The sequence below is a fragment of the Tyto alba genome, unplaced genomic scaffold (assembly GCF_018691265.1).
Source record: "Tyto alba isolate M040663 unplaced genomic scaffold, T.alba_DEE_v4.0 Super-Scaffold_14, whole genome shotgun sequence".
In the NCBI taxonomy this organism is placed as follows: Eukaryota; Metazoa; Chordata; class Aves; order Strigiformes; family Tytonidae; genus Tyto; species Tyto alba.
The window spans coordinates 4,102,523-4,125,147 of record NW_024881276.1 but is presented as its reverse complement, the minus strand read 5'-3'; the positions used below and the strand labels follow the sequence as shown (position 1 = coordinate 4,125,147).

At 43.8% G+C, this 22,625-nt stretch overlaps 1 protein-coding gene across 2 annotated transcripts in view; it reads left to right on the top strand.

Moving 5' to 3' along the window:
• DHRSX (dehydrogenase/reductase X-linked) overlaps nucleotides 1–22,625 on the top strand; it is a 177,276-nt gene that overhangs the window by 125,699 nt on the left and 28,952 nt on the right. For both annotated transcript variants that reach the window (XM_042789004.1, XM_033000172.1), the window contains exons 5-6: nucleotides 1,698–1,905; nucleotides 19,017–19,224. In XM_042789004.1, coding sequence (XP_042644938.1) covers nucleotides 1,698–1,905; nucleotides 19,017–19,224 — 416 coding nt within the window. The remainder of the gene's footprint in view (nucleotides 1–1,697; nucleotides 1,906–19,016; nucleotides 19,225–22,625) is intronic.

Here is a 22,625-nt window from a genome sequence, read left to right as displayed (position 1 = left end):
AATCTGTTTCCAGCTCTGTGAGCAGTTGCACCATGCATCAGAGTAAGTGCTGCTGAGGAGGAAGGAGAATACAACGGGACACCTGACCAGACACCCTCGAATTTGTGTCTTCCCGTTGTTAAAGTTGAGAGTTGACATGCAGAGAAACCACAGCCGGCAGCTGGGTTTTCCTGTCGTTCTGAGGGATCGGGGTAGGTGGCTGTAATGACAGAGGTGCCAATCAGAGCTTTTGTAGAGCCCCATCGTGTAACTTGTGCTGTGTTTCTTTCATCATACCATCAGCCACCATTGCTCATGTTCACTCTTAAGTTCTCCGTATGCAGGTATGCTGTGTTACGCCCAAACCTTTTGGTTGCTCTGTCTTCTTGTCATTTCTTCCCCTCATGCTGCTTCTCAAGTTGCTCCATTAAGCAGCAGGCAGCCACATATGAATCTCTACGGGTTTTGGCTGTACTAAGAAGATCCTGAAAATACCTTCTCTTCAGCCTGAGCAGCAGTCATGAAGCAGGACTGTCAGGTGGCGGGGCTCCCCAAAGGAGGAGTAGTGTAGATGCACAGCATGTGCAATTTAAAACAGTCATTTAATATGCCATAATCACGCTGGCATCAAGAAATGGGATGTTAAAGGCTTTTTAATGGACACATGAAGTAGCATGAAGATTAAGCTAACGCTCTCTCATGTCTGTGAGCAGAGGTGGCCTTTCTGCTGTTTCATATTCATGTGTTTTAGAGAGAAAACAAATGGCCTACAACATTATTCTCCATGAGCCACGTCCATCTACATTTAAATTACAAAGGTCAGGTCCACTTGTATGATAATTAAATTTTAATAAAATAAGAATAATTTATAACATTCTTATCCACATTCTAACTGAGCAGGATAGCTATCCTCCACACAGCCTCAGTACATGATATAATTTATGCATGAGCTCAGGATTCTCTGCAAGATGCTAAAATCAACATTGCATGTTAGGGATGTGGATACTTATTTTAGGCACTGAGTTTGAAAATTGTGGTTTGCAGAAATATATGCAAAAATATTGCCAAAATAAGCATTCAAAAACTCATTTCAATATGCAGCTGCTTGTAAGCACAGTAATTAAGATATATTGGGCAAATTTACTCCATCTTTTCTCGCCCACACCAGTGAGATAGAAGCTGCAGATTTCAGATGAAGACTCAACAGATCTTTAAACTCCAGTCAGGACTCAGCAGAAAGCCATCTGGGAGAGCAGGTCTGTTGCTTAGCCTGGTCTTGTCTCCACTGCTCTGAGCTCTTTGATGGAAGGAATGCTGTTGGGATCACCGAGCTCCCACCTATTGTAGAGATATTAGTTTCCGTTGTCGATCTGCAGCATTGCATTCTGGCACGCCAGCAATGGGTTAACTCTAACTTTTAATGTCTTCAAAACATTTTTCACAAATGAACCCATTTATCCTCACAGTCCTGCAGGGAGGGAGGGAGGGAGGGGGAGAGTCATCCTACCTGATTTCTGGATAAAGGAATTGAAGGAGAGGTTTTGACATTTTTCTCAGCAGGAATCAATGGGTGTGGGCTTTACACTTCACATGCCGTCACCACTCACTCGTGGCTCTAAATGCCGTGTTTACACCCTGCAGCGGGAGACCCGTGCTCCTTTGAGCTCGCTGCTTCTCTGAAACAAATCAACAGGTTTCATCTCTACTGTCTCATCCAGCTGGGGTGATGCTGGTCCCTGAAAGGAAGACGGAGGATGGGTTTGAGGAGCACTTCGGCTTGAACTACTTGGGACACTTCCTGCTGACGAACCTCCTCTTGGATACGCTGAAGCAATCAGGAACGGACAGTCACAACGCTAGGATCATCACTGTCTCGTCAGCCACCCATTACGTAGGCAAATTGCACCTGAACGACTTACAAAGCAGGTACGGATCCATTTTTGGTGTGCACTGATCTATAGTAAGGGTGGGCAGATTAAACTCCGAGAGAATTGTTACTGAATACTTCATGTGCGGGGGGTTTTCTTGCCTTTATTTTTTTTTTTTTTTTTTTTAATTAACGGTGATTCTCAAGCCGTTGCTTAATATCTTTCAGGCTCGAACAAAGCTTGCAGCCTTCAGTCAAAGATACAAATAATTTCTAAGCTTGTGAATTGAGCCTTTTATTCTGAACCTTGAAAACCTTGCTTTCCTTTCTGATGATGGTTATACCGCGGTGATGGTTGCGGTGCAGAGCCTGGACTTGTCGCTGCCCAATCAGGAGACTCTCAATAAGTGGGATGTTTAAAAATGGCTCGGGTGAATGCTAATAGGCTTTGTCCTCAAGTGCATGCATACATAGAGGCCCTGATCCTGCCCTCAGATGGGTGCAGACAGATGCCTGTGGCTGTTAGCTCCATGCTGACTTGGCTCGGGGGGGGCAGCTCCCCCCCGTCCCCCCCTGCCCAGCTGCCTCTCCACTTCGCCCAGCCCACATTCTGCCTGCTGCTCCTTCCTCCCTGGCAGCTCTGCCCTGCGGCTCCTCCTCATCCTCCCTCCCCTCCGCCTTGTCCTGCCCCACTCCTGACACCCCAATCCCCTGCTTTGGCCTTCCTCACAGCCCTTCCCCGGCTTCCTCCTCCTGCCTCCCAGCCCCGGGCTGTGTCATCCCTGCTCGCCCTCACACGCATCAGCCCGGGGGTTCACTGCAAGTGCTGGACCCCCAGCTCTTGTCTGTGTCTCCCCCCCCCACCACCTTCATTTCCCCCAGCGCTCACTGAGATCCAAGCGTGCAGCCGTCTTGGGTTTTTCAACCCAGTAAGATGGGTTAAAATGCACGGCTGTATCCTGTCCAGCTGCGTTCATTTAGGAAAAATGTGGGTGAATGTCTGTGGGACGCTTTTAACACTAAGAACTCGTCAAATGAGGTGGTAAATGTCCCTGGTGTCATACAGGAACCGTGGGGAGTCGTGTAGTTAATTGGGGAACAGGTGGGATAACTGAGGTAGATACATTTCAAAATTTCTCCATGCTGTCACGTGTGGCAATTATGCCCTTACTAACGGGCTCAAACAGAGCCTGTCTTCTGACGTACTCCAGAGAGTTTCTGCCTGCATGGAACCAGTCTGAATTTTGCATCATTTCCATGGAGAAATTCTCTCTCCGTCCTTTGACAGGAACTTCAGCATGTGTTCAGAGGCACCTGGCCCGAGGTTTCATTTTGGAACAAAGACTGAAATTAGAGGGCTGGGCTGTTTCCACTGCAGACATTTTACATGTGAATGCTGCATTAAGCACGTCAAACTTTCTGTTTGACTTCTGATTGCATACCACGGCACCAGTTTTATTACAAGCACATTGTTTAAACTCTGCAGGGTAGTCGCAGTTTAATCTCTTGCTTGTAAAACAACCACAGGAAATTACCCTTACTCTTCACTTGATGTATGTATTCGTTGTTTCTGATGGGCATGTGCTGGATGACACCACACAGGTGGGCTAAGGGGAGTGTAATTAGTATTTCTTTGGGATAAAGTGCAGAATGCAAAATTAAATGTGGTGGGTCTGTGTCCCTAGATAACAGTAGTTTCCTTGATTATAGCAAAGCCTCGTACTGTGCCTCTTTAATTTAGGATCATCCTTACCTGTGATTCATCATTATTAACTCATATTTTAAAGGAACCAGAAATGTTTCAGTTAGGAAATTTATGGTTGAGAATGAACACGACCAATCTGATGTAAAAAATAATAATATACCAGTGAGATTTACCTGCAGCTTTTGCGCCAAACCCTGCCCTTTACGTTTCAACTTTATTGGTGTAAGACGAGCCATAAAGGATGACAGACTCTGGCTGATTTTGCCTGCTCTTTCCCGCATGGATGCTCTGACTTGTGCCGGGGGGGCAGCAGTGGTTCCTGCTTTCCAAGCACACAGGCACAGCAGTGGGACCCGGAGGGGGGGGCTGAGCATTCAGCTCCAAACCTTTTCTTGGTTCAGGTGCCGATAAGCTCCGGCGAATAGTTATCACATGAACGGCGATGCCGAAAACAATGAGATCACTTGTGCGTTCCAGTGTGTTCCTACGGGGTGAGCGGGTGGTTTAGCAACCCTGGAGGACTGTTGCGGGGTACCATCACTTGCATTGCCTACACCACGGGGCCTCAGAGATGCCTTGTGATTCAGATCAGTGTTTAAGAGCCTTAATGGATGTGGTAAAAACACCCATGGTAAGCGCTGTGATACGACAGTGTTCCATGAATTGTCACATTTTTCCAGTGACGCCTTCCCTCATTTTTGCCACTTGTGTGAATGTGAAATCTTTGTAAAAATTTTATACTGGCGTTTCCTTTATTTTTATTTGCATTTCGATTTGCACTAGTTGACTGTAATTAATTCCATGACTTGGGTATATGTTCCCAGATTGTCCAGTAGTCCTTAACCTTGCAGGAAGGCAGCAAAACAATGTGGAGTCATTTATTCACAGTGGGGAAAGAACGCCATCCTCTGTGCTGGAAAAATTACTGGTGGCAGCAGACTCAATTGTTTACAATGATCTTGTCCCATTTTTCCATTGGTTGGTCTAGTGTCCAAGCTGGATGTGAGTGATAGTGGTGGAGGAGGGATTCATCCATCAAACACGGCAGAGAAAGAAAGGCAGAAGACTGTCTTGACCTAAAGGAGACAGTAAACTGATGTTCAGTTCCATGCTTTACCACAGATTTTCCTATGGGATCATCCTCCCGCTCGGGAGGCTCTGGGTTGGCAGTCACAGTTGTGGCCATCGCTGCTCAGAGATCTGCTCTGGAGCCAGACGTCGTCGGTATCGCAGTGACCACTGGGCACAGCATAACGAATAACTGTTGGGAGGTCCGTGCCATGAGCACTATTAAATGCAGCTTGTGTTACTGTCGTCCAACTTTGGTTTGTTTTCTGCCATTTTAGCAGTCTGATTTATCCCATGTTTCTCTTTCAGCTCTTTTTCCACGGGAGAATTAATTTAACTTTTTCTTCCATTTTACGTTATTCTTCCTTTGTTATCTTCCTCTTTGTGCCTACCTTCTTGATTTCTATGTTCATAGTTTCATCTTCATCTGTGTCTTTTGAGCTTTTTTTGGCTCCACTGGCCTTCTCCCTTCTTATCTTATTATTTTTTCCTCTGTTTTGTCTTGGGGGTGTGTCTTATTTCTGCCCGCCTGTCCATTTCCTCTCCATTTTTCTTCCTCTTGTCATCTCCCCCTAGCACCAGTCTGATTTCTCCCCTACAAATGTCATTTCTCCCCCTTCCTGCTCATCCTCTTCACACACACCAGTAGAAGAGACACAGCATGGGTACATCAAGGCAGGACAGAGCTTGTTCCAAACTGGCAGGGCATAGCTTGTTTCATGTGTGTTATTGAAAATGCAAACTCACAAGAGCAATGACTGTTCTCCCAGTTCTTTTGCTGAAGGATATATGAAGAACATCAAACACCTTTGTGGTCTTTTAGATCCAGACCATTTTCAACAGCAATCACATGAGTCGACAAGGGGATCCCTAAGGCAAATCATTCTCCTTCATCCCTACTTTGAATACGACTGTTTTCAAGGAGGTGAAAGTTGAACAGAAACGCTATCTATCTGCGAGTGCTTCAGCAGTGATGATTTCAGCAATTACGTGCTGAGGGTAGTACACTGTGCGCTCTAACAGCGTAGCTGAGATGTCCTTTTTAATTCTTTTGCCTGCCTTTAATAGTACTTTCTAAAGTGAGAGAAATAAAAAAAAAAAAAAAAAATGGTCATGAGAGAATATGGCTGTCTGGTTTTAGCAAAAGCTTGAAGAACATTGTGCCACCCTCTTGGGTTGAGATAGGCTTGAAGAGTGCACTGGAGTTCATGGTTTTCTTACGAGGCTGGGATGAAGGGCACTCCTTCAAGTACAGTACCTATCAAAATAAGAAGGAATTTTAGAAAAATAAAGAAAAAAAAAGACCTTATTCCCCTTTCCAGGCTGTGGGTCACACCTGAATATGCTCCGTTTCCCAGGGGTTAGCATCTTCATGTGTTCTGTCTAGCTTTTTCTCCATGACTAAATATTCCTTTCATCATCCTCTCTTTTTGCATGCCAAATGGGCTCTGTAATGCTGTGAATCACAGATCTATGAACTCCCCAGCCACAGTAACACAGCTCCTTTTCTGGTTCACGTTTCCTGTATATTCAAGAACAGTTAGTCATACTTTTTCTGCTTCCTCCACTCTTCAACTGCGAGGAGCTGATGAGTTTGTAACTCTCCAACCTGGTACCGTCCCCAGATAATTTCTGTATTTTTTCCCCGTAGCCCTACTGCATGAATCATGTCAGAGACAATAGAGATTGAATGAAAGGAATTGAGAAGATCCCAGCTATCACATGTGTGCTCTAGCTGGTGTAAAATAGGGTAAACAGCTCTGCCCAGGACCTGGCAGGATGCTGGGGAGCTCGGGCCGCTCCAGTTAATACCCTCTGTTAGACAGTTCATATGGGCTGTAACAGGAGGTGTCATGTACTGATGGGAAAATCTGTCTAGCAAAGTGTCTGGAGACATCCTGTTCTAGGAGGGGTGGTGTCCTTCATCTTCACTTCTTGCATGGGGGTGATGTTTGTTGGTAAATGAGGTTGTATTAAGTCTGGGCAGAAAGTTGAGGATTTTGTCCCATCAGCATTGCTGAGATTTTGAAAATATCGTTTGTGGATAGCAACTAAAAGTTAAAAAGTCAAATTCTGTTTGGAAAATATGAATCCATTTTTCAGACCAAAACCTTTGATTTCAGTGATTTCAGAATATTTTATTTCTAATTTATTTGTAATTATCCTTATGAATACATTGGCATTTGTATTTTGAAGTATAATGTTGATCAAACTGATATTCAAAATATTCAAAACCTTTTATTTCTAATTAATTCTGTTGACATACTCAGCAACATTTGAAATACTGACATGAAGTCAACATTTTTTTTAATTAAAAGCTTTTTTTAAAAAAAAAAATCCCAGTTGGTTACTCCAGTGCCTTTTCACAACAGATCTGTCACTTACAGTTTCTTAATTCTTCATGACTGGAAGAATCTATAGGATGTACAATATCTACGATTCAAGTGAAAACAAACATGAAGCTGATGTAGTATATTAGCCTAGCACTGTAGTTTTATTCCCAAATTTTTAAATAATAATGGAAAATTTGTAAAAGGAAGTAGGAAGGATTTTTTATATTACCCTTTTATTTGTTAGTCCATTTTAGTCAGTACAGAAAGCTTTCACAGTTACATACAAAGAGCTGTGTCACTGGACTGTTGCTTAATAAAATGCTGTGAAAACTACAGAAATTGTAGTCATAAAAGATTCTTCTAGAGCATAAGATAGATACATGTTACTATGTATTTTATTTTACTCAATGAATATATGGTTTTGTTTGAGTTGTATTGTTTAAGCAGCTTCCCCCACAATGACTTTTATTGCATATTCTGGTTCTAATTGCAGGATAAATCATGTTCCCTTGACAGGACGAACTACCAACTGCAGCACAATGCTGTATTCAGTTGAACATGTCCTTCCTGCAGCAGGTTACCAAGTTTTCCTGTCTATAGTTAGATGATAAGTATTCAAATGCTTAATGCACGTACATAAGGGTATTCCTGTCCTTTCCAAAATGCTTTCTGTATAAATGCAGAATGATTTGCTGCTTTGCAAAATGTTCCCTTGTGTTAGCAGCAATTAGCATTAATTGCAAAAATTGACTCACTGGCCTGGAAAATGAGTGTACTGGTGAAGGCACAGATCTCAAATTCTATACATTATTTTTTTAAAAAAAAAAAAAAAAAAAAAAAAAAAAAGGGGGTCCATTATATCAGCAGACCAATTCATCAATCCAAAAAGACATTTTAGTTCATATGCATCAAGTGTTTTATCGATGTTGCAGGCCACACGTGATCCCTATCCATTCCTGAAACGAATAATGGAGAAGTATTTAAATCAGGATGCCAAGTTTGGAAAGTTTTAATTTTACATTTATTAGTGTATTTTTGTGCTGCATAATGAAAATACTTTTAGGGTTCATTAGTTTCTGAAGAACAATAACACAGTGTAACACTACTATCACAAAGGTAACGCCAGACTTTAATGTATTCAGGGAAATTAAATGTAGCTACTTTGTGTGTCACAATGTTAAAATCCTTGTCTGAAAGAGATTAACGGTTTTAACAAAGTTTATTAATAATGGTTAATGATTTAATAGGACTCAGTGTTTCTGAACTAGTTCAAAATTGCCACATGTTGGAAGATATGTGATATATATGGGCATTCCTGCTGCTCAGCCTCTCCCTGCCCAGCGTGTTGGGCGGGAGAAGTCAACTCTCTGGGGCACACCGGACAGCGGATCTTGTCGCTGTGCCGTTTTCCAAAACAGCAAGACAGTTCAATGGTAATTTGGAAGTTAATGTACTGCAGTCGTGTGACAGAGAAGGCAAAAAGGACTTGTGGAGAACGCAAAGTGGAAATAGCTTGTCAGCCGTGAGAAGGGAAGGTTAGCTTAACATCTCTCCTTGAGCAAAAAGACTCATTAAGGCTGAGTGAACCTGAAAAGCTTTGAAGTTCAGGTCCTGGGTGATTATTGAAATGGTTTTAGCATTCCTCTTGATTACATGAACTACCACCATCCTCACAGTAGCTATTCAGTGGAAATGTCCTTCGAGCTGCCCGGCATAGCTGGGGAAGCTGGCACACACGCCTGTAAATCCCTGGAATAATGTGTTAAGAGAAACGGTCAAAATGATCAGCTCGCCTTCTACAAATCCCCTCTGGGTCCAGCCCTGCTGTTGCTCCTGGTTCCTCACAGCTGAACATCCCTGATCTCGCCACGTGCGCTGAGGATTATGAGGTGTAGTGGAGGGAGGCAAAGGCAGACTTCTGCTTCTGTGATGACAAATGATAACTCTGAACCTTTTCTCTTCTCCCTGTCCTAAACCTCTTCGTTCAGCGAAGAACTTTGCTGTTCAAAAGCAGAATACTTAAACCCGTGAACAAAAGCTGGTCTTTATGTTTAATGAAAAATACACTTTCTAAATAAAATAAGTCACTGTAAAAGTAAAATATTTTAGCCTCCATGAGTTTTAATAGTGCCGGACTATCTTATATAGTTGTAACTTCATTGCTCCATTTCTTCTGTTCTCATTACGTGTCTGGTGCTCTGGTTGTTCTGCATTTCTTGTCATGGGAGGTGGAGAGTGGCTGTACACAGCACTCTCAGCCTCCCAAGAAGGACAGAGACCAAGGAGCACTGTGACTGACAGTAGCTTCCTGAGAAGCTCAAGAGCTTCTACTAGTGTTGCTTGCTATAATATGGCACTGTGGAAATGTCAGATTAAAATATTATGAGTTTTGCATGAAATATTTTGGTTCCCAGTTCAAAGGTGGGCTGTTTAGTATCTGAATTAACACCAAAAATCAATCAGTCTGCCAAAGCAGCATTATATTTTAATTCTTTTTTCCAAAGAGGGCTGGGACAGGGCAGCTCTGTGACTGTGTGTTGGTTTTTCAGAGTTTGGACATGAAACTTCTTGTCATTTCCTGGAAAGCCAAACCTGCCTGACTTCATTTGCTTCTGGTGAAGTGGAAGAGATCTCGTGCGCTCTGACCCCAGGCCATGCCATACCTCTTCTTAGGAAGTGATAGGTTTTCCATTACAGATCTCTGTTTACGGTGTTCCAGGGTGACACAATATTGGGAAGTTTATAAAACAAAACCAAAAAACAGATCTAAGGATAAATGATAGAGAAAGTGATTGCTGTCACTGTCCCTTATGGTACTTTGGATTAACCACTTTGCAATGCTGGCTACAGACAACTTAGAAGCAGCTGTATTTCTTCTTTGACCTAGAAGGGCCTTCCAACAGAGAGGAAGACTTCTCATGACTGTTTTTAATAAATAGTTGTCTTTATGAGCTTGTTCCTTGTCTTAATTCATGTACTGGGAGTTAGTCACTTTTACCTCTCAGTTTGAAGCTGTGATATTCATATTCTCACAACATAAGAAAACTGAAAAAGCAGAAGTTGCTAGATTGTTTGATCGTTTCAACAAACAGAAACTGATTTTCAGAATTATTTTGTTGTGATGAACTTGATAATCTTCTGTTGCTTTTGTGGACAGAGAGTGATGGCACAGGACATTCTACACAGTATTTGTAGACATCTTGGAGGAAAAGGGATTTTGCGGTCTGTGTGCATGTTCAAGCCATATTTCCCCCGGTAAAACAAGCCAGTCTTTCAGTGTGGTGAATGTTTGCACTTGCAGAACACATTCGGTGCCTCCTCAACTCCAAGGCTCCAACTCCAACCTCAGTAGCTTCAGTTCATCGCAAAATGAAATCTTACATTATCTTCACATACGCACCAATACATTTCATGTAGTCTCCTGGAAATCCGCTAACCACCTTTTGTGCACTGTGCTGGATATGAAATGGCAGCACTTGCTTGTGCATGCCCAGACCCTAGAGTTCCCTTTCAGTGCCAGAATGAAAAGCCCAGAATCTGCAGCTGGTCTGCAAAAGTCTACACTAGTTTTAAGATGGTTTTATCAAAACAGAAATAAGATTTGGGATTGTTCAAATTATTACTAGGCCATTTTACGGCCCTGTGTGCATTCTGGTGAAAGGGAAGAAACCATAAGAAGACCCATTGCTAACTTCAACTTAAAAGCTCTATTGCAGGAGAGTTAGGAATCTTTCCCCAAGTGTGTGGAGAGTGCCTCAGAGCTCTTCTTGTTAGAGTCCAAGAGATAATCTTAAAAGATGTGTGACAGTTTTCAGTAACCTGAGATCCAGATTATCCAAGAGATAATATGAAAAGGTATTTGGCCATGATGTTTCCCCATCTCTCAAAAGGATCAGGAGAACACAGAATGTAGGTCTTGGAGCCTTGATCTGTTTCTTGGCTGCAGCAAAGCAAACCCTTGCTTCTATTTATTTACTCATTCATTTGTTTGATGGAGATTTTAATTGAATGAAGGGATACCATTATGCTCAAATACCACTTCAAATATTAGCAAGTATTTAACGCTGCATCATATGAACCAACTGTAGAAAAATGATGCTTCAGAAGAGCCAATTTATATCGTTCTTTATAAAGAGATATGTTTCCTGCGAGAATGGAATTACAATAATTACAACTTGAACTTGCCATCAATATTTAAAATAATCAAAAACATTTGAAATTAACACCAATTGAACACAAACAGAAAAATTGGACTGCTTTTTTTGTTTTTTTTTTTTTTTAAGATACTGATTCTGGTGAGACTTTGAGAAGACCAGCCTTTTGAATCTGTGTTTCATACATTTGAGAACTGTGCTGAGTGCACAGCGGTGGAGCTGCACATAGCCAGGCAATCAGTAGGGCAGGAGGACTCTTGACATCTCATCTCCTGCCATTAGGAGGAGGAATCAGCTGAATGAAAAATGATGCATTGATTCCATCTGGATGACAATGATGCCCAAGATGAAAAGCCCCCCCTTTTTTTTTGCCTTTCATAAATATTTTTGTAATAAAGACATTCCACGTTCCTTCACTAAATGTAGTCCTCCAACTCTAAGTTAATTTTTGCTCCCTCTGCATTTTCTACAAGCTATAACAAGGGGCTACTCACTGAATGTGATGTATTTATACAGTGAAGTGCTGAAAGCTGGGAAGCGTAGCTTTAAAAAAACCCACAACACAAACCCAGCTTCCAGCTTGTGGCTCCTACTGAGTTATAGATTAATAAGCACCAGGCACGAGTCAGTGACTTGCAGAGAAATCAGCTATTGAGACCGTCACCAACATTTTGCCTCGGAGGGAGAGCATCTCCCAGCTCTGAGCTTCTACCCTTATACTTATTCCCTAATTTTTAGAAGAAAAATGCTGCTTTACCACTGTTGAAAGATGTCAGAGAAAACCCAGTTTTGGCCAGAGCTGTGTGTGAGCAGCACGTGGCACTGAGGGGCTCACTGCAGGGAGAGGGGGAGGCTTCAAGTGTCTGTGGGCAGAACGAGAGGGTCAGAACTCTGAAAGTGCCCACTGCCTCTGACTGCTTAAATAACCCCTGTGTGACCAATTAGGGCATGAAGGATTTGCTTCTCAGCTTGTGTAGAACCACTAATTTCATTTATCAGTCCTGTAGCCTTCCCTTCCAACATGTCCAACACAGTGCCAGGAGGGCACTTCAGGAGTCCCTAATTCTTGAGTCCTTATTCAGTCATATTGCAGCTGCCAGTGTATTCCAGTTCAAATACACAGGGGTATGATAAGGCCACCTTGACTATTGCATATATATATATTTATAAATATTTTTTTTAAAAGGCTACACATCAAGTATATGAAAGGAATGTACATGAAGAAGCATAGTTATCCACTGAACACACAAAATACCCAGGCATGTATATGAAATGTACTACACAGTAGCCTATAGTAGTGGATGGTAACAAGACAGCTACTGTACAAAACATAACTGAAAAACAAAACAACATGTGAATAAGTAGATATGCTAACACTTTAGATTTTAGATTTAACTAATGCATATGCTTGTTTCTTTCATTTGGCAAAATACTAGTTTTCAGTGGTAAAACATGTATTCTAATTTCTACAACTCTGTCTTCTCTCCATCTCTGTATTTCCTTTTTTTTTTATTTTTTATTTATTGAGGGAAGATCACAACTGATGCAACTCAGCAAATGTGTTCATGGGATAGATATACGTAGTACTGTCAGGAAGTCTGCTTAAATTTAATAAGCTATATTTAGGACTCAAGCTTTGGTTTATCATAAGAAAGGAGAAAGAAACTAGAAAAGAAACCAAAAAAGACATACCTGTATTCTGCAATATATTCCTGTAGCTGCTTCAAAATGAACTGCAAAATCTATCAAAAATCTTGCAAAATGTTGTGCTGCATTCCCTGGAGAAAGAAAATTTAAGACCGTGAAAGCTTCGCGAGTGTTTAATAATAGTCTTTTATATTCTTGACTAAGCAATAGTGATGATGTTTTTTAGGATTAATACATAAATCATTAGGAAACTTTAGTCATTTTAATACAGCAAGCCGGTGTTTTGTTTATTTCACTGATTCATCCTAAGGCACATACATTGAAATTTTTGTGTGGCCTTTCATTAAAAACCCCAGCATGTCACCCACGTTTTGCATCGCGTGCCTTTCAGTGAGGCACACGGCCATCGGGGTTGTTCCGCAGTTTGATCGTGGAGCGCTCTGCCCTCCAGGCAAATTAACACGCTGGAAAGTGGGGAGCTTGGGGATGGGTGGGGGAAGGATGGCACGCACAAAACAAGGATGGCACGCACAAGACAAGGATGGCACGCACAAGCCAAGGATGGCACGCACAAGCCAAGGATGGCACACACAAGACAAGGATGGCACGCACAAGACAAGGATGGCACACACAAGCCAAGGATGGCACGCACAAGACAAGGATGGCACGCACAAGCCAAGGATGGCACACACAAGACAAGGATGGCACACACAAGACAAGGATTGCACGCACAAGACAAGGATGGCACACACAAGCCAAGGATGGCACGCACAAGCCAAGGATGGCACGCACAAGACAAGGATGGCACACACAAGCCAAGGATGGCACGCACAAGACAAGGATGGCACGCACAAGACAAGGATGGCACGCACAAGACAAGGATGGCACACACAAGACAAGGATGGCACGCACAAGCCAAGGATGGCACGCACAAGACAAGGATGGCACACACAAGACAAGGATGGCACGCACAAGCCAAGGATGGCACGCACAAGCCAAGGATGGCACGCACAAGACAAGGATGGCACGCACAAGCCAAGGATGGCACGCACAAGACAAGGATGGCACGCACAAAACAAGGATGGCACGCACAAGCCAAGGATGGCACGCACAAGACAAGGATGGCACGCACAAGCCAAGGATGGCACGCACAAGCCAAGGATGGCACGCACAAGACAAGGATGGCACGCACAAGACAAGTGCGGTGTGGAAGAGGCCCGCGTCAGGAAAACTTCAGTGCTAGCACCAGCCAGGTTCAGTGTAGCTGTGGGTTGGTCGGTGTTGTCACACGCAGGTCCTCTGAGCCTTTTGTCGAAGCAAGCTGTGGTGGGGAAGGGGGAAAAAGGGTGCTGTCCCTTCACCCTTCGCTCGGTCGGTCTGAGCTTCCTCCACATGTGCGCTTAGTGGAAAAGCAGCCGTGAATGAACTAGAAAAAGCCAAGGGCAGCATGAGAGCCTGTGCACAGGAGGTGTGGGGGAAGTGGTCTGCACCAAGCAGCAGTTTGGTTTCCCCTATTACTCAGTGGGCACCCTGAGCTAAATTAATGCTCTTCGCTAAACACGGTGTCGCTGGACGTGAGTGGGAGATCTCTACAGCACACACACCAGCTAAAGCCAGTCAGGGGAGAAACCAGAGTAAGGCTGGCTGCCAAGGGAAGTGCTAAACATGCACCCAGTTTTCAAACTTGGATAGCAGCTGAGTCCATATTTAAACACCTAATTAGCCACTGCAGGCTCCGGTTTGAAACTTGGCTTCTCATTACTTTTTAGAAATACATTGCCCCAGCATGCAAGGGAGGCTGCTGCCAGAGACAGCACCATGGAGATGAGTGGCAAAATCTGCTTCTGGTGGGAAAAAAAAAATAAAATAAAAAAAAAAAAAAACAACAAGGCACTCACTCACTCCACTTCTATTTTGACAAAAATACAGAACAATGCCTTTATATTCTCCTCTCCTCTCTATTTTTTGTAATGACAATTCAAAGTTGTCAAAGTTTGCAAGTTGAAACCTGCAAAAAATCTGAAGCCAAAAATAAGAATTTCTGCAAAAAATTAATTGCACAGAAAATACGTAGCCTGCCTTATTCTGATCCCTTATTCATCAGTATAGGTTCAATAAAACATTATTTTAAAAGGAAGGAGAAGGTCTTGTATATTGCTGTTCTCTTGGGCAGATTTCAAAGCAGCTAATTAAATTCTGTCTGCCCTAACTCCTTCTGTAGTTTTCATTTAGTGAGTTGTGCATTGCCCTATTTTATCAGCACCAACTTGGCAAAATGCTATGGAGGAGCATCCCCCAGGGGAGACTGTTTTCTGCGGCGGGAAGAGTGGTCCACAGAGACCCCCACTCAAATGAGTGGGTGAGCAGGAACTTCTTCAAGCTACTGATGCCAGGCACACCACTCCTTCCCACTGGAGTTCTTCCCACCGAGTCCTTGCTCCATTTTTCCTAGCTGTTGACCATGCACAGGCTTGCTGTACCACAGCACGTGCTGTCTGGCACACCTTGAGCTTGGTGGGCAGTATTTATTAGGACGGATCCCTGGGCAGTTGAACACCAGTACGTCCTAGATCTAGCCAACTGGCCAGAGTGCTTATATAACCCCGGGAGCTGGGAGCTACTGGTCTTTTGCCTGGCTGACCACCTAGTTAGGAAGTAGAATTTCTCAGCTTGAGAGTCTGCCTGCCTTGCTGTGAAGCATCAGTACCCTGCGTCCTCAGGAGTCCAAGTGTCAGAGGCACCTCGCGGGCACGGGTGCACCGGCACATTTTGCTGGTAAGCTGGGTTCCACTTTGTTGGCCTCTTGTATGCACTTTCATTTCAGAAAGCTTTTAGAGCCTTGAGAAGAGGAAGGCAATGTGGAAATGTGTAATGTCAATATTATTTTCTTTAGTATACCATTATACTTTCATTCAGTGTAGAAAATGTACAGACAGAGCACAGAGCATCAGGAGAAGCTAGATTTAGATGCATAGGCTTTAAAGCCAGATAATGTGTAAGAGGAATACATTTTATGACTGTAAACTGAAAGAGAATATACTTAGATTGGACATAAGGAAGAAATTTTTTATGATAATACAGTGGTGAGACACTGGCCCCGGGTGCCCAGAGCAGCTGTGGCTGCCCCCTCCCTGGAAGGGTTCAAGGCCAGGTTGGACGGGGCTGGGAGCACCCTGGGCTGGGGGAAGGGGGCCCTGCCCGGGGCAGGGGGGTGGGAACCAGATGATCTTTAAGGTCCCTTCCAACCCAACCCATTCTGTGATTCCACCTGTGTGTGCATGGGAGATGCTCTTGTGGTACAGCTACAGGAGCCTATATGCTCATATTTTTCTGATGCATAAAGTCAAGACTGGATGTAGTGAAAACAGGTAACCAGTGTTGATTTTGTTTTTCCGATGTGGCATTTAGACTTCTAATGAGGTCTCACAAACAAAGCAGTCGTTCAACGAAAATTCTTGTCAGTTCTGTGTCACAGGTTATTCCTCTGTCTTATGTAGTCCATTGATGTCAGATTCCTGGAAAGCAAAAAGCACACACAGAGGAAATAGGAAGAGAGCAGGTAATCATTTCAGGGGTTCTGCCAAATGTGTCTGCTCTGTGTATCCAACCTTATATCCTTCACATCTATAGTATGTTATTGAAGTCTGATTCCCCACTGCCTTGCAAATGATTTGCATCTCTGCACTGTGATATAAAAGGCTTCCTTGCTGATTGGATAGCTTTTTATATCTTCTCAGCACTCGTGTTTCTCTGACATAGATATCTATGCAAAGTACAAGGCTTGTGAGGATCCGGCCCCTTGTAGTTCATGCTTCGTTGCCACAAGGTAAGTCAAAACAGCACTAGCACAAAATGTGGGAATGGGAAGTGATGAGGAGCGTTCACTGTCCTCCTGCCTGGCATCTGAGGGTTACTGCAGGCCAGACTAGACCCAGGCAGAACAAGTCAGAGTAGTCCCCAGCCCTGTTTCCCTGCTTGCCGAACAAGATCACTCTAACTCGACTCGGGAAGCTTGTCCCGTGCCCCGGCTTGAGTTCTCTGCTGGTGAGGGACTGGTGGCACTGATGGAAAGGTGCCAGGGTTAGCTGGCTGCCGGAGGCAGCTCTTCGGATGAGAGCTTCTTCCCATGGGTGGCGTGAGCTCTGCCCCGCACCCCTGCGCGAGGGAAGCTCGTGGTGGCTGAGGATCTGGTCCTTCGAGTTAAAAGGGTTGAAACATGCACGAAGCATAAGGTGACATTTTGAGTGTCTCAGATCAGAGCGCGGACGTTACTGAATTGAAAATGTAACTGCAATTTCCTGACTAATGCCGAGTCACTTTTATATTCATGCAGTGATTGTTCTTTATTCTTAAAATAGCCCATTATACCCTGAGGCGCAGGTGATATCTTTATGATGATGGAGCTACGTTATCCAGCACATTACAGCTCAGGCCATTGTTTGGTGCAAAGGCTGTTTATGATCAGCTGTCCTTTTTTTATTCTCTCTCAATTTATATGCTTTTGCAGCCTGTTTGTTTGAGGTTTGCTTGAACAAGGATAGATCAGGAGAAAGATTTTTTTTAAAAAAAAGAGATGCACTGGAGATTCAGTGTTGTTGTGTCTTACTTCCTGTAGCTGAGCTGTACAATTTACCATTGTGTCTCCAAGTTTCTGAATCCATTCAGATAACACGAGCAGTTAAACTGCTCCAGTAGCCTTATACCTCTTCAGAGAGTCAGCCTGTTTGTTAGCACCCAGGGCTTTCTATGGTGAAGTGTACAGGATATTATAAACAAGGTATTAAACGAGAACAAGATAACAAAAAGAACCCTGAGACGTATTTGCTATTCATTCAAAATAAAAACCTTGCAGGTAGTAGCAAGCACAGAAAACCGAAGGCAGGCTTTTGGGCAGAGTAGGAGCAATCCCAGCCCGGGCATTTGCTGCGCTAAAGGTGAAGGTGTAGAGGATGGAGCTGTAGCCGCGGCTGTCACAGAGGCAGGACGACAACTAGGGGGAAGGAGAGAGCTGGGAAAGGAAGATCTGCTCCTGGGTGGGTGCCCCGCTATCTCCCTCCAACAGCGGCAGCTGCTGCCCCACGGACCCCAGCGCCTGGCTCCATCCACAGCAGTGGCAGCAGCAACCAGTGCCGCTTCCCCGGGCTCTGGCAGAGGCAAAGGGGATGGGGACCAGAGCTCTTTTGCTGCCCCCCAGGAGCCTGTCACTTTAGGCTCCCGCCTGCTTTGCCTATGAGCTGTCTGTAATGCCAGGAATTACCTTTGGTTCTGCTAAGCACAGAAAAGGTTAGATGAGAGGCTGTGGTGATTACAAGAGTGCATTGTCACGGCATAGGAATTTGTGGAAGTGATGCTGAGGCCTCAGTCGGGAGGAGGATTTTAAGTGACATACCTGCTAATTTGCCCGGAACTAGCCTTCATATTAAAAAAAAAAAAAAAAATAATACTGCTACCTGCATGCAGTGAAACCCAACTAATCAGCAATTCCTAGAAAGTTTGACTTGAAAGAAAGGCAGATTCATCATCCAGATGAGAGAGGTGCACAGGAGTCTCAACAGGTAGTGTTTTACCATAACTCCCAGTATTTGTGTGCCTTTGCCATACCTCCTGCTTAGCATAGACCCAACCAGCCGCCTTTGCTTTCAAGGCTGTGTATGGCATAACTGTGATTACACTTGCAGCACCCTCCTTACCCCATCTTTTTATCCGTCCCTTTATCTGTGCGTAATCCGGTGTGTCACTGGGGCAGGTGAAATGATTACCTTACTCATCTGTACTGTGCCCAACACAGGAGCCTTTGTCAGAAACTAGTAGGTCCTGCTGCAGTACAAATAATAATAACCAGGAGTAGTATGATCAGGCACAGATTTACTGGGTGGTAGTAGGGTATACACATGTGGGAAGCGGGCAATGAGGAAGAGGAGAGTAGTTTGAGGGCCTCTAGGTGATAATATCCCGGAGATTGGTGCCTCCGCATTTCTAGTTTAAATAGTTTGACATAGAGATTCTGGCAGCTACCATGTAATTTTATTTTAATTTTTTTCCCAGCCATAAATCAGACTTGGTGTCTGATGGAATAATCACCAGAACTCCAGCAAACAGCACACCTGCCAGTGATAAGCTGTTTCTTCTGATGACTCAATGTATACCTGTTTATTTGTTTGCTGGATATTGCAAAATGCAGTCCATTTGATGTTTGTGCAATTCTGCTTTCCTTCTGATTGTTTTTTTGTGCATCTCCCTCTCTTTTTCTCTCCTGTATACAGATGTTCGTATTCACCCCATGGAGCCTATGCCCAAAGCAAACTTGCCCTTGTGTTATTTACCTATCAACTACAGCATCTTCTGACTGCAAGTGGAAGCCATGTGACTGCTAATGTAGTAGACCCTGGAGTAGTGAATACCGATCTCTACAAGCATGCCTTTTGGGCTGTAAAAGTGGCCAAATGGATGACAGCCTGGCTATTTTTCAAGGTATGCAGTTTTTTACATCTTTTTGTTGCTGTGCCCCGCGTTGTGAGAGCTATAGTCAGCACAGAGCTGAAAGTGTTTTGGAGTTTATCATAATGTGGGGTATTTATTGCATTTCTCTGTGCTGATGAGATGTACAAAATTGATGAAGACGGTCCTTTCTCAGAACAAATATTTATTTTAAATGGAGGGAGCGAGCTCGCACAGTAAGGGAAGGGAATGCCTTTCACTGTCTGACCATTCACTGACTATCTCTGCCCTGATCTACCCGTGTGCCTTTGTGTGTGCATGGGGGCAGAACATCATCCCAACAGAATGAGAATATGGAAAGTGTTCCTTGGAAATGTCTTGTACAGCTTCTTAAAAAGAAAGGGTGTGCATGTACTCAAAACATTATAGAGGAGAGGGCAAAGGGAGGAAGGAAGATACACAAAAATGGTGGTGAGAAGTGGCCGTACTCCAGACTGTGAAGGTCTAGACACTGTTGCTCTGGGAGGTGGGACAATTTTCATTTAGCTTTTTCATCCTAACACATACTTGTAGTGGTTCCTGATTTTCTATTATCCATTCCTGGTTTGCATTAGGAAACTTAAAGAAGTTTGGTAAAACCAATCCAGAAGTGGGGCAGACCCAATTACGGTTAACTTACATTTTGTAGTGGTGTAAGTAGATCAATCTGAAATCAATTTACCTGCATAGGTGCAATCCCCTCATGTGGACAAGCCTTTGGAGGACTTGTGCTGAGAAAATGTGCTGCTTATAACTCTTTCAGAAAGTAGTTTTGAATTAAGTGAATGGAACCTGATTCCATTAGAGAAAATTAAATGTCCTAATTAAAAGGAAGTATTTTAGATCAAGGGGCATGTCCCACAAAGCAAATTAATTTTAAACTTTGATATGGAAATATCACTAGCTTTAATTTTAGAAATGAAACTGGAGGCTGGAAGAGTGGCTGTAAAATAAGATGCAAGCAAATAAACCCATATTTAAAAAAATTAATAGTATCTTTTGAGTACACCTTGAATATTGCAATAAAACTGTAATAGGAATGCTCATAACATGTAATGCATTCTTAAAGAAGCAGAGTGCAGCTTTGCCAGATCGTACATATTAAACTTGTTTTGCCTCTTGTGATTGCCATTTTAAATACCAGTCTTGGGTGGTGGTGTTTTCTCATTGGGCTTGCTTCACCTTGCTAACATAACAGTTTCATGTAGATATTAGGTTGTGCTCAGTATCTCCTCTAGAGACATAAAATTCTGACAAAGTTTCTGTGTCTGAGAGTGAGAACCGAGCCTCTCATTGTTTACAGCACTCAATCACATGCAGTTTTATTGGTGTGCCCAGGGAGACATTTTTGTATTATACTGACCATGTTTAGACACTGAATGGGATGTCACTGAACACACATAAAATGAGTTTGGATTTATCACAAGAGGGAGTCTCATACTTACAGCTCTAGTAGTAATGCTGCCAATAATTCCTGATCATTTCCTATTCTTTGGATGAGATACCACTCTAAAAGAATTCTGCCTTGCTGCAGGTGATGGACAGACATACTGACTTGCATAGAAGTGTGATGTGCATACAGCCTGAAAAGCAAATGCATCAATTGCTTTTTGAGTCAGAATAACTTCGGGTTTGCATAAGTGAATGCTTCAGTTACTGAGGTTGAGATTTTCACATTTTATATAACACATGATGTGTTTTTCCTATAAACCAAAGGAGCGGGATTCTCTTACTATCACTCTTCCTGTCCTCCCTTAGACTGCTGAGTTACAGCTCCAACTTCTACTCTTTCCTTATTGCTTAAAATATGTTTATGCACATGGGTTTGACTTTGCCTTCGTTTCTCACATTCACAGATTTATAGAATCATAGAATAATTTGGGCTGGAAGGGACCTTACAGATCATGTAGTTACAGCCCCCCATGCCCCTGGCAGGGTCCCCTTCCCCCAGCCCAGGGGGCTCCCAGCCCCGTCCAACCTGGCCTTGAACCCTTCCAGGGAGGGGGCAGCCACAGCTGCTCTGGGCACCCTGGGCCAGCGTCCCACGACTCTCACGGGGAAGAACTTCCTTCTTATATCTAATCTAAACCCACCCTCTTGCGGTTTTAAACCATTACCCCTTGTTCCACCACTAGACTCCCAAACAAATAGTCCCTCCCCATCTTTCCTGTAGGCCCCCTTTAAGTACTGAAAGGCTGCTATAAGGTCTCCCATGGAGCCTTCTCTTCTCCAGGATGAACAACCCCAACTTGCTCAGCCCATCCTCATAGGGGAGGTGCTCCATCCCCCCAATTATCTTTGAGTCCTCTGTACCCACTCGAGCAGGTCCATGTCCTTGTTACGTTGGGGGCCCCAGAGCTGGCCCCAGCACTGCAGGTGGGGTCTCACGAGAGCAGAGCAGAGGGGCAGAATCCCCTCCCTCGACCTGCTGGCCACACTTCTCTTGACACAGCCCAGGACACGGTTGGCTTTCTGGGCTGTGAGTGCACATCGCTGGCTCATGTCCAGCTTTTCATCCACCAACACCCTCAAGTCCTTCTCTGCAGGGCTGCTCTCACCCCACTCGTCGCCCAGCCTGTATTTGTGCTTGGGATTGCCCTGACCCATGTGCAGGACCTTGCACTTGTCCCTGTTGAACTTTGTGAGGTTCTCATGGGCGTTCAGGAGCACTTTATCACATAGGTATGCCCTGTTTGGCACCAGCAGAACTGCATCACAAGGCAATGTTTAGCTCCACAGCAAGCTCGCCTTGAAAGCCTGACTGGCGATTTCAGCAGCACTGTACCAAGTGCCGTTAGTTTCCAGCGTTCAATCCTGGATGGGTCTTGTGTAGGTCTCGTGCACTAGGGTAAATTTCCCCTGAGAAAAGTAAGAAAGCAAGTGCAAGAAAATCCAGTTGTCTGATATTAACTGATAGTTGGCATTATGGATTTCTTCTCCCCTGGAATTTCATTCCCGAGTGCACATACATGAATCTTCCTTCTTGCATTATGGCAGTAATGCAGTGAAAATTAGGTGATAGCTCTCTGATCATATTGGCTCAACTAACTTTTCTCACTCTGAAGTATTCTCGAGTGGTTCCCAAAGGCACGCAGGAAATCACTTCACCCACTGCAACCTGACGCTTGTGAGAGCCAACAGAGCCCAGATAGCTCCAGTGAGGAAATGCATCACAGATTTGTCACATCACATTCACGTAGGAGAAAGTCAACACGTTTGATTTAATTCCAAAGTATTGTGGCAGAGCCTCCACTACCTCTAAATGTATTTCTGCCAGCACTGGTCCCAGTTGCATTCAGGTCAAATACCTCCTAGGGATTGCAGACTGTCCCCCGCTTTTCTTGGGCTGCTTCTATTTGAGGTGGCTCAGTGTGGCAAACAATGCTGTCAGCTCA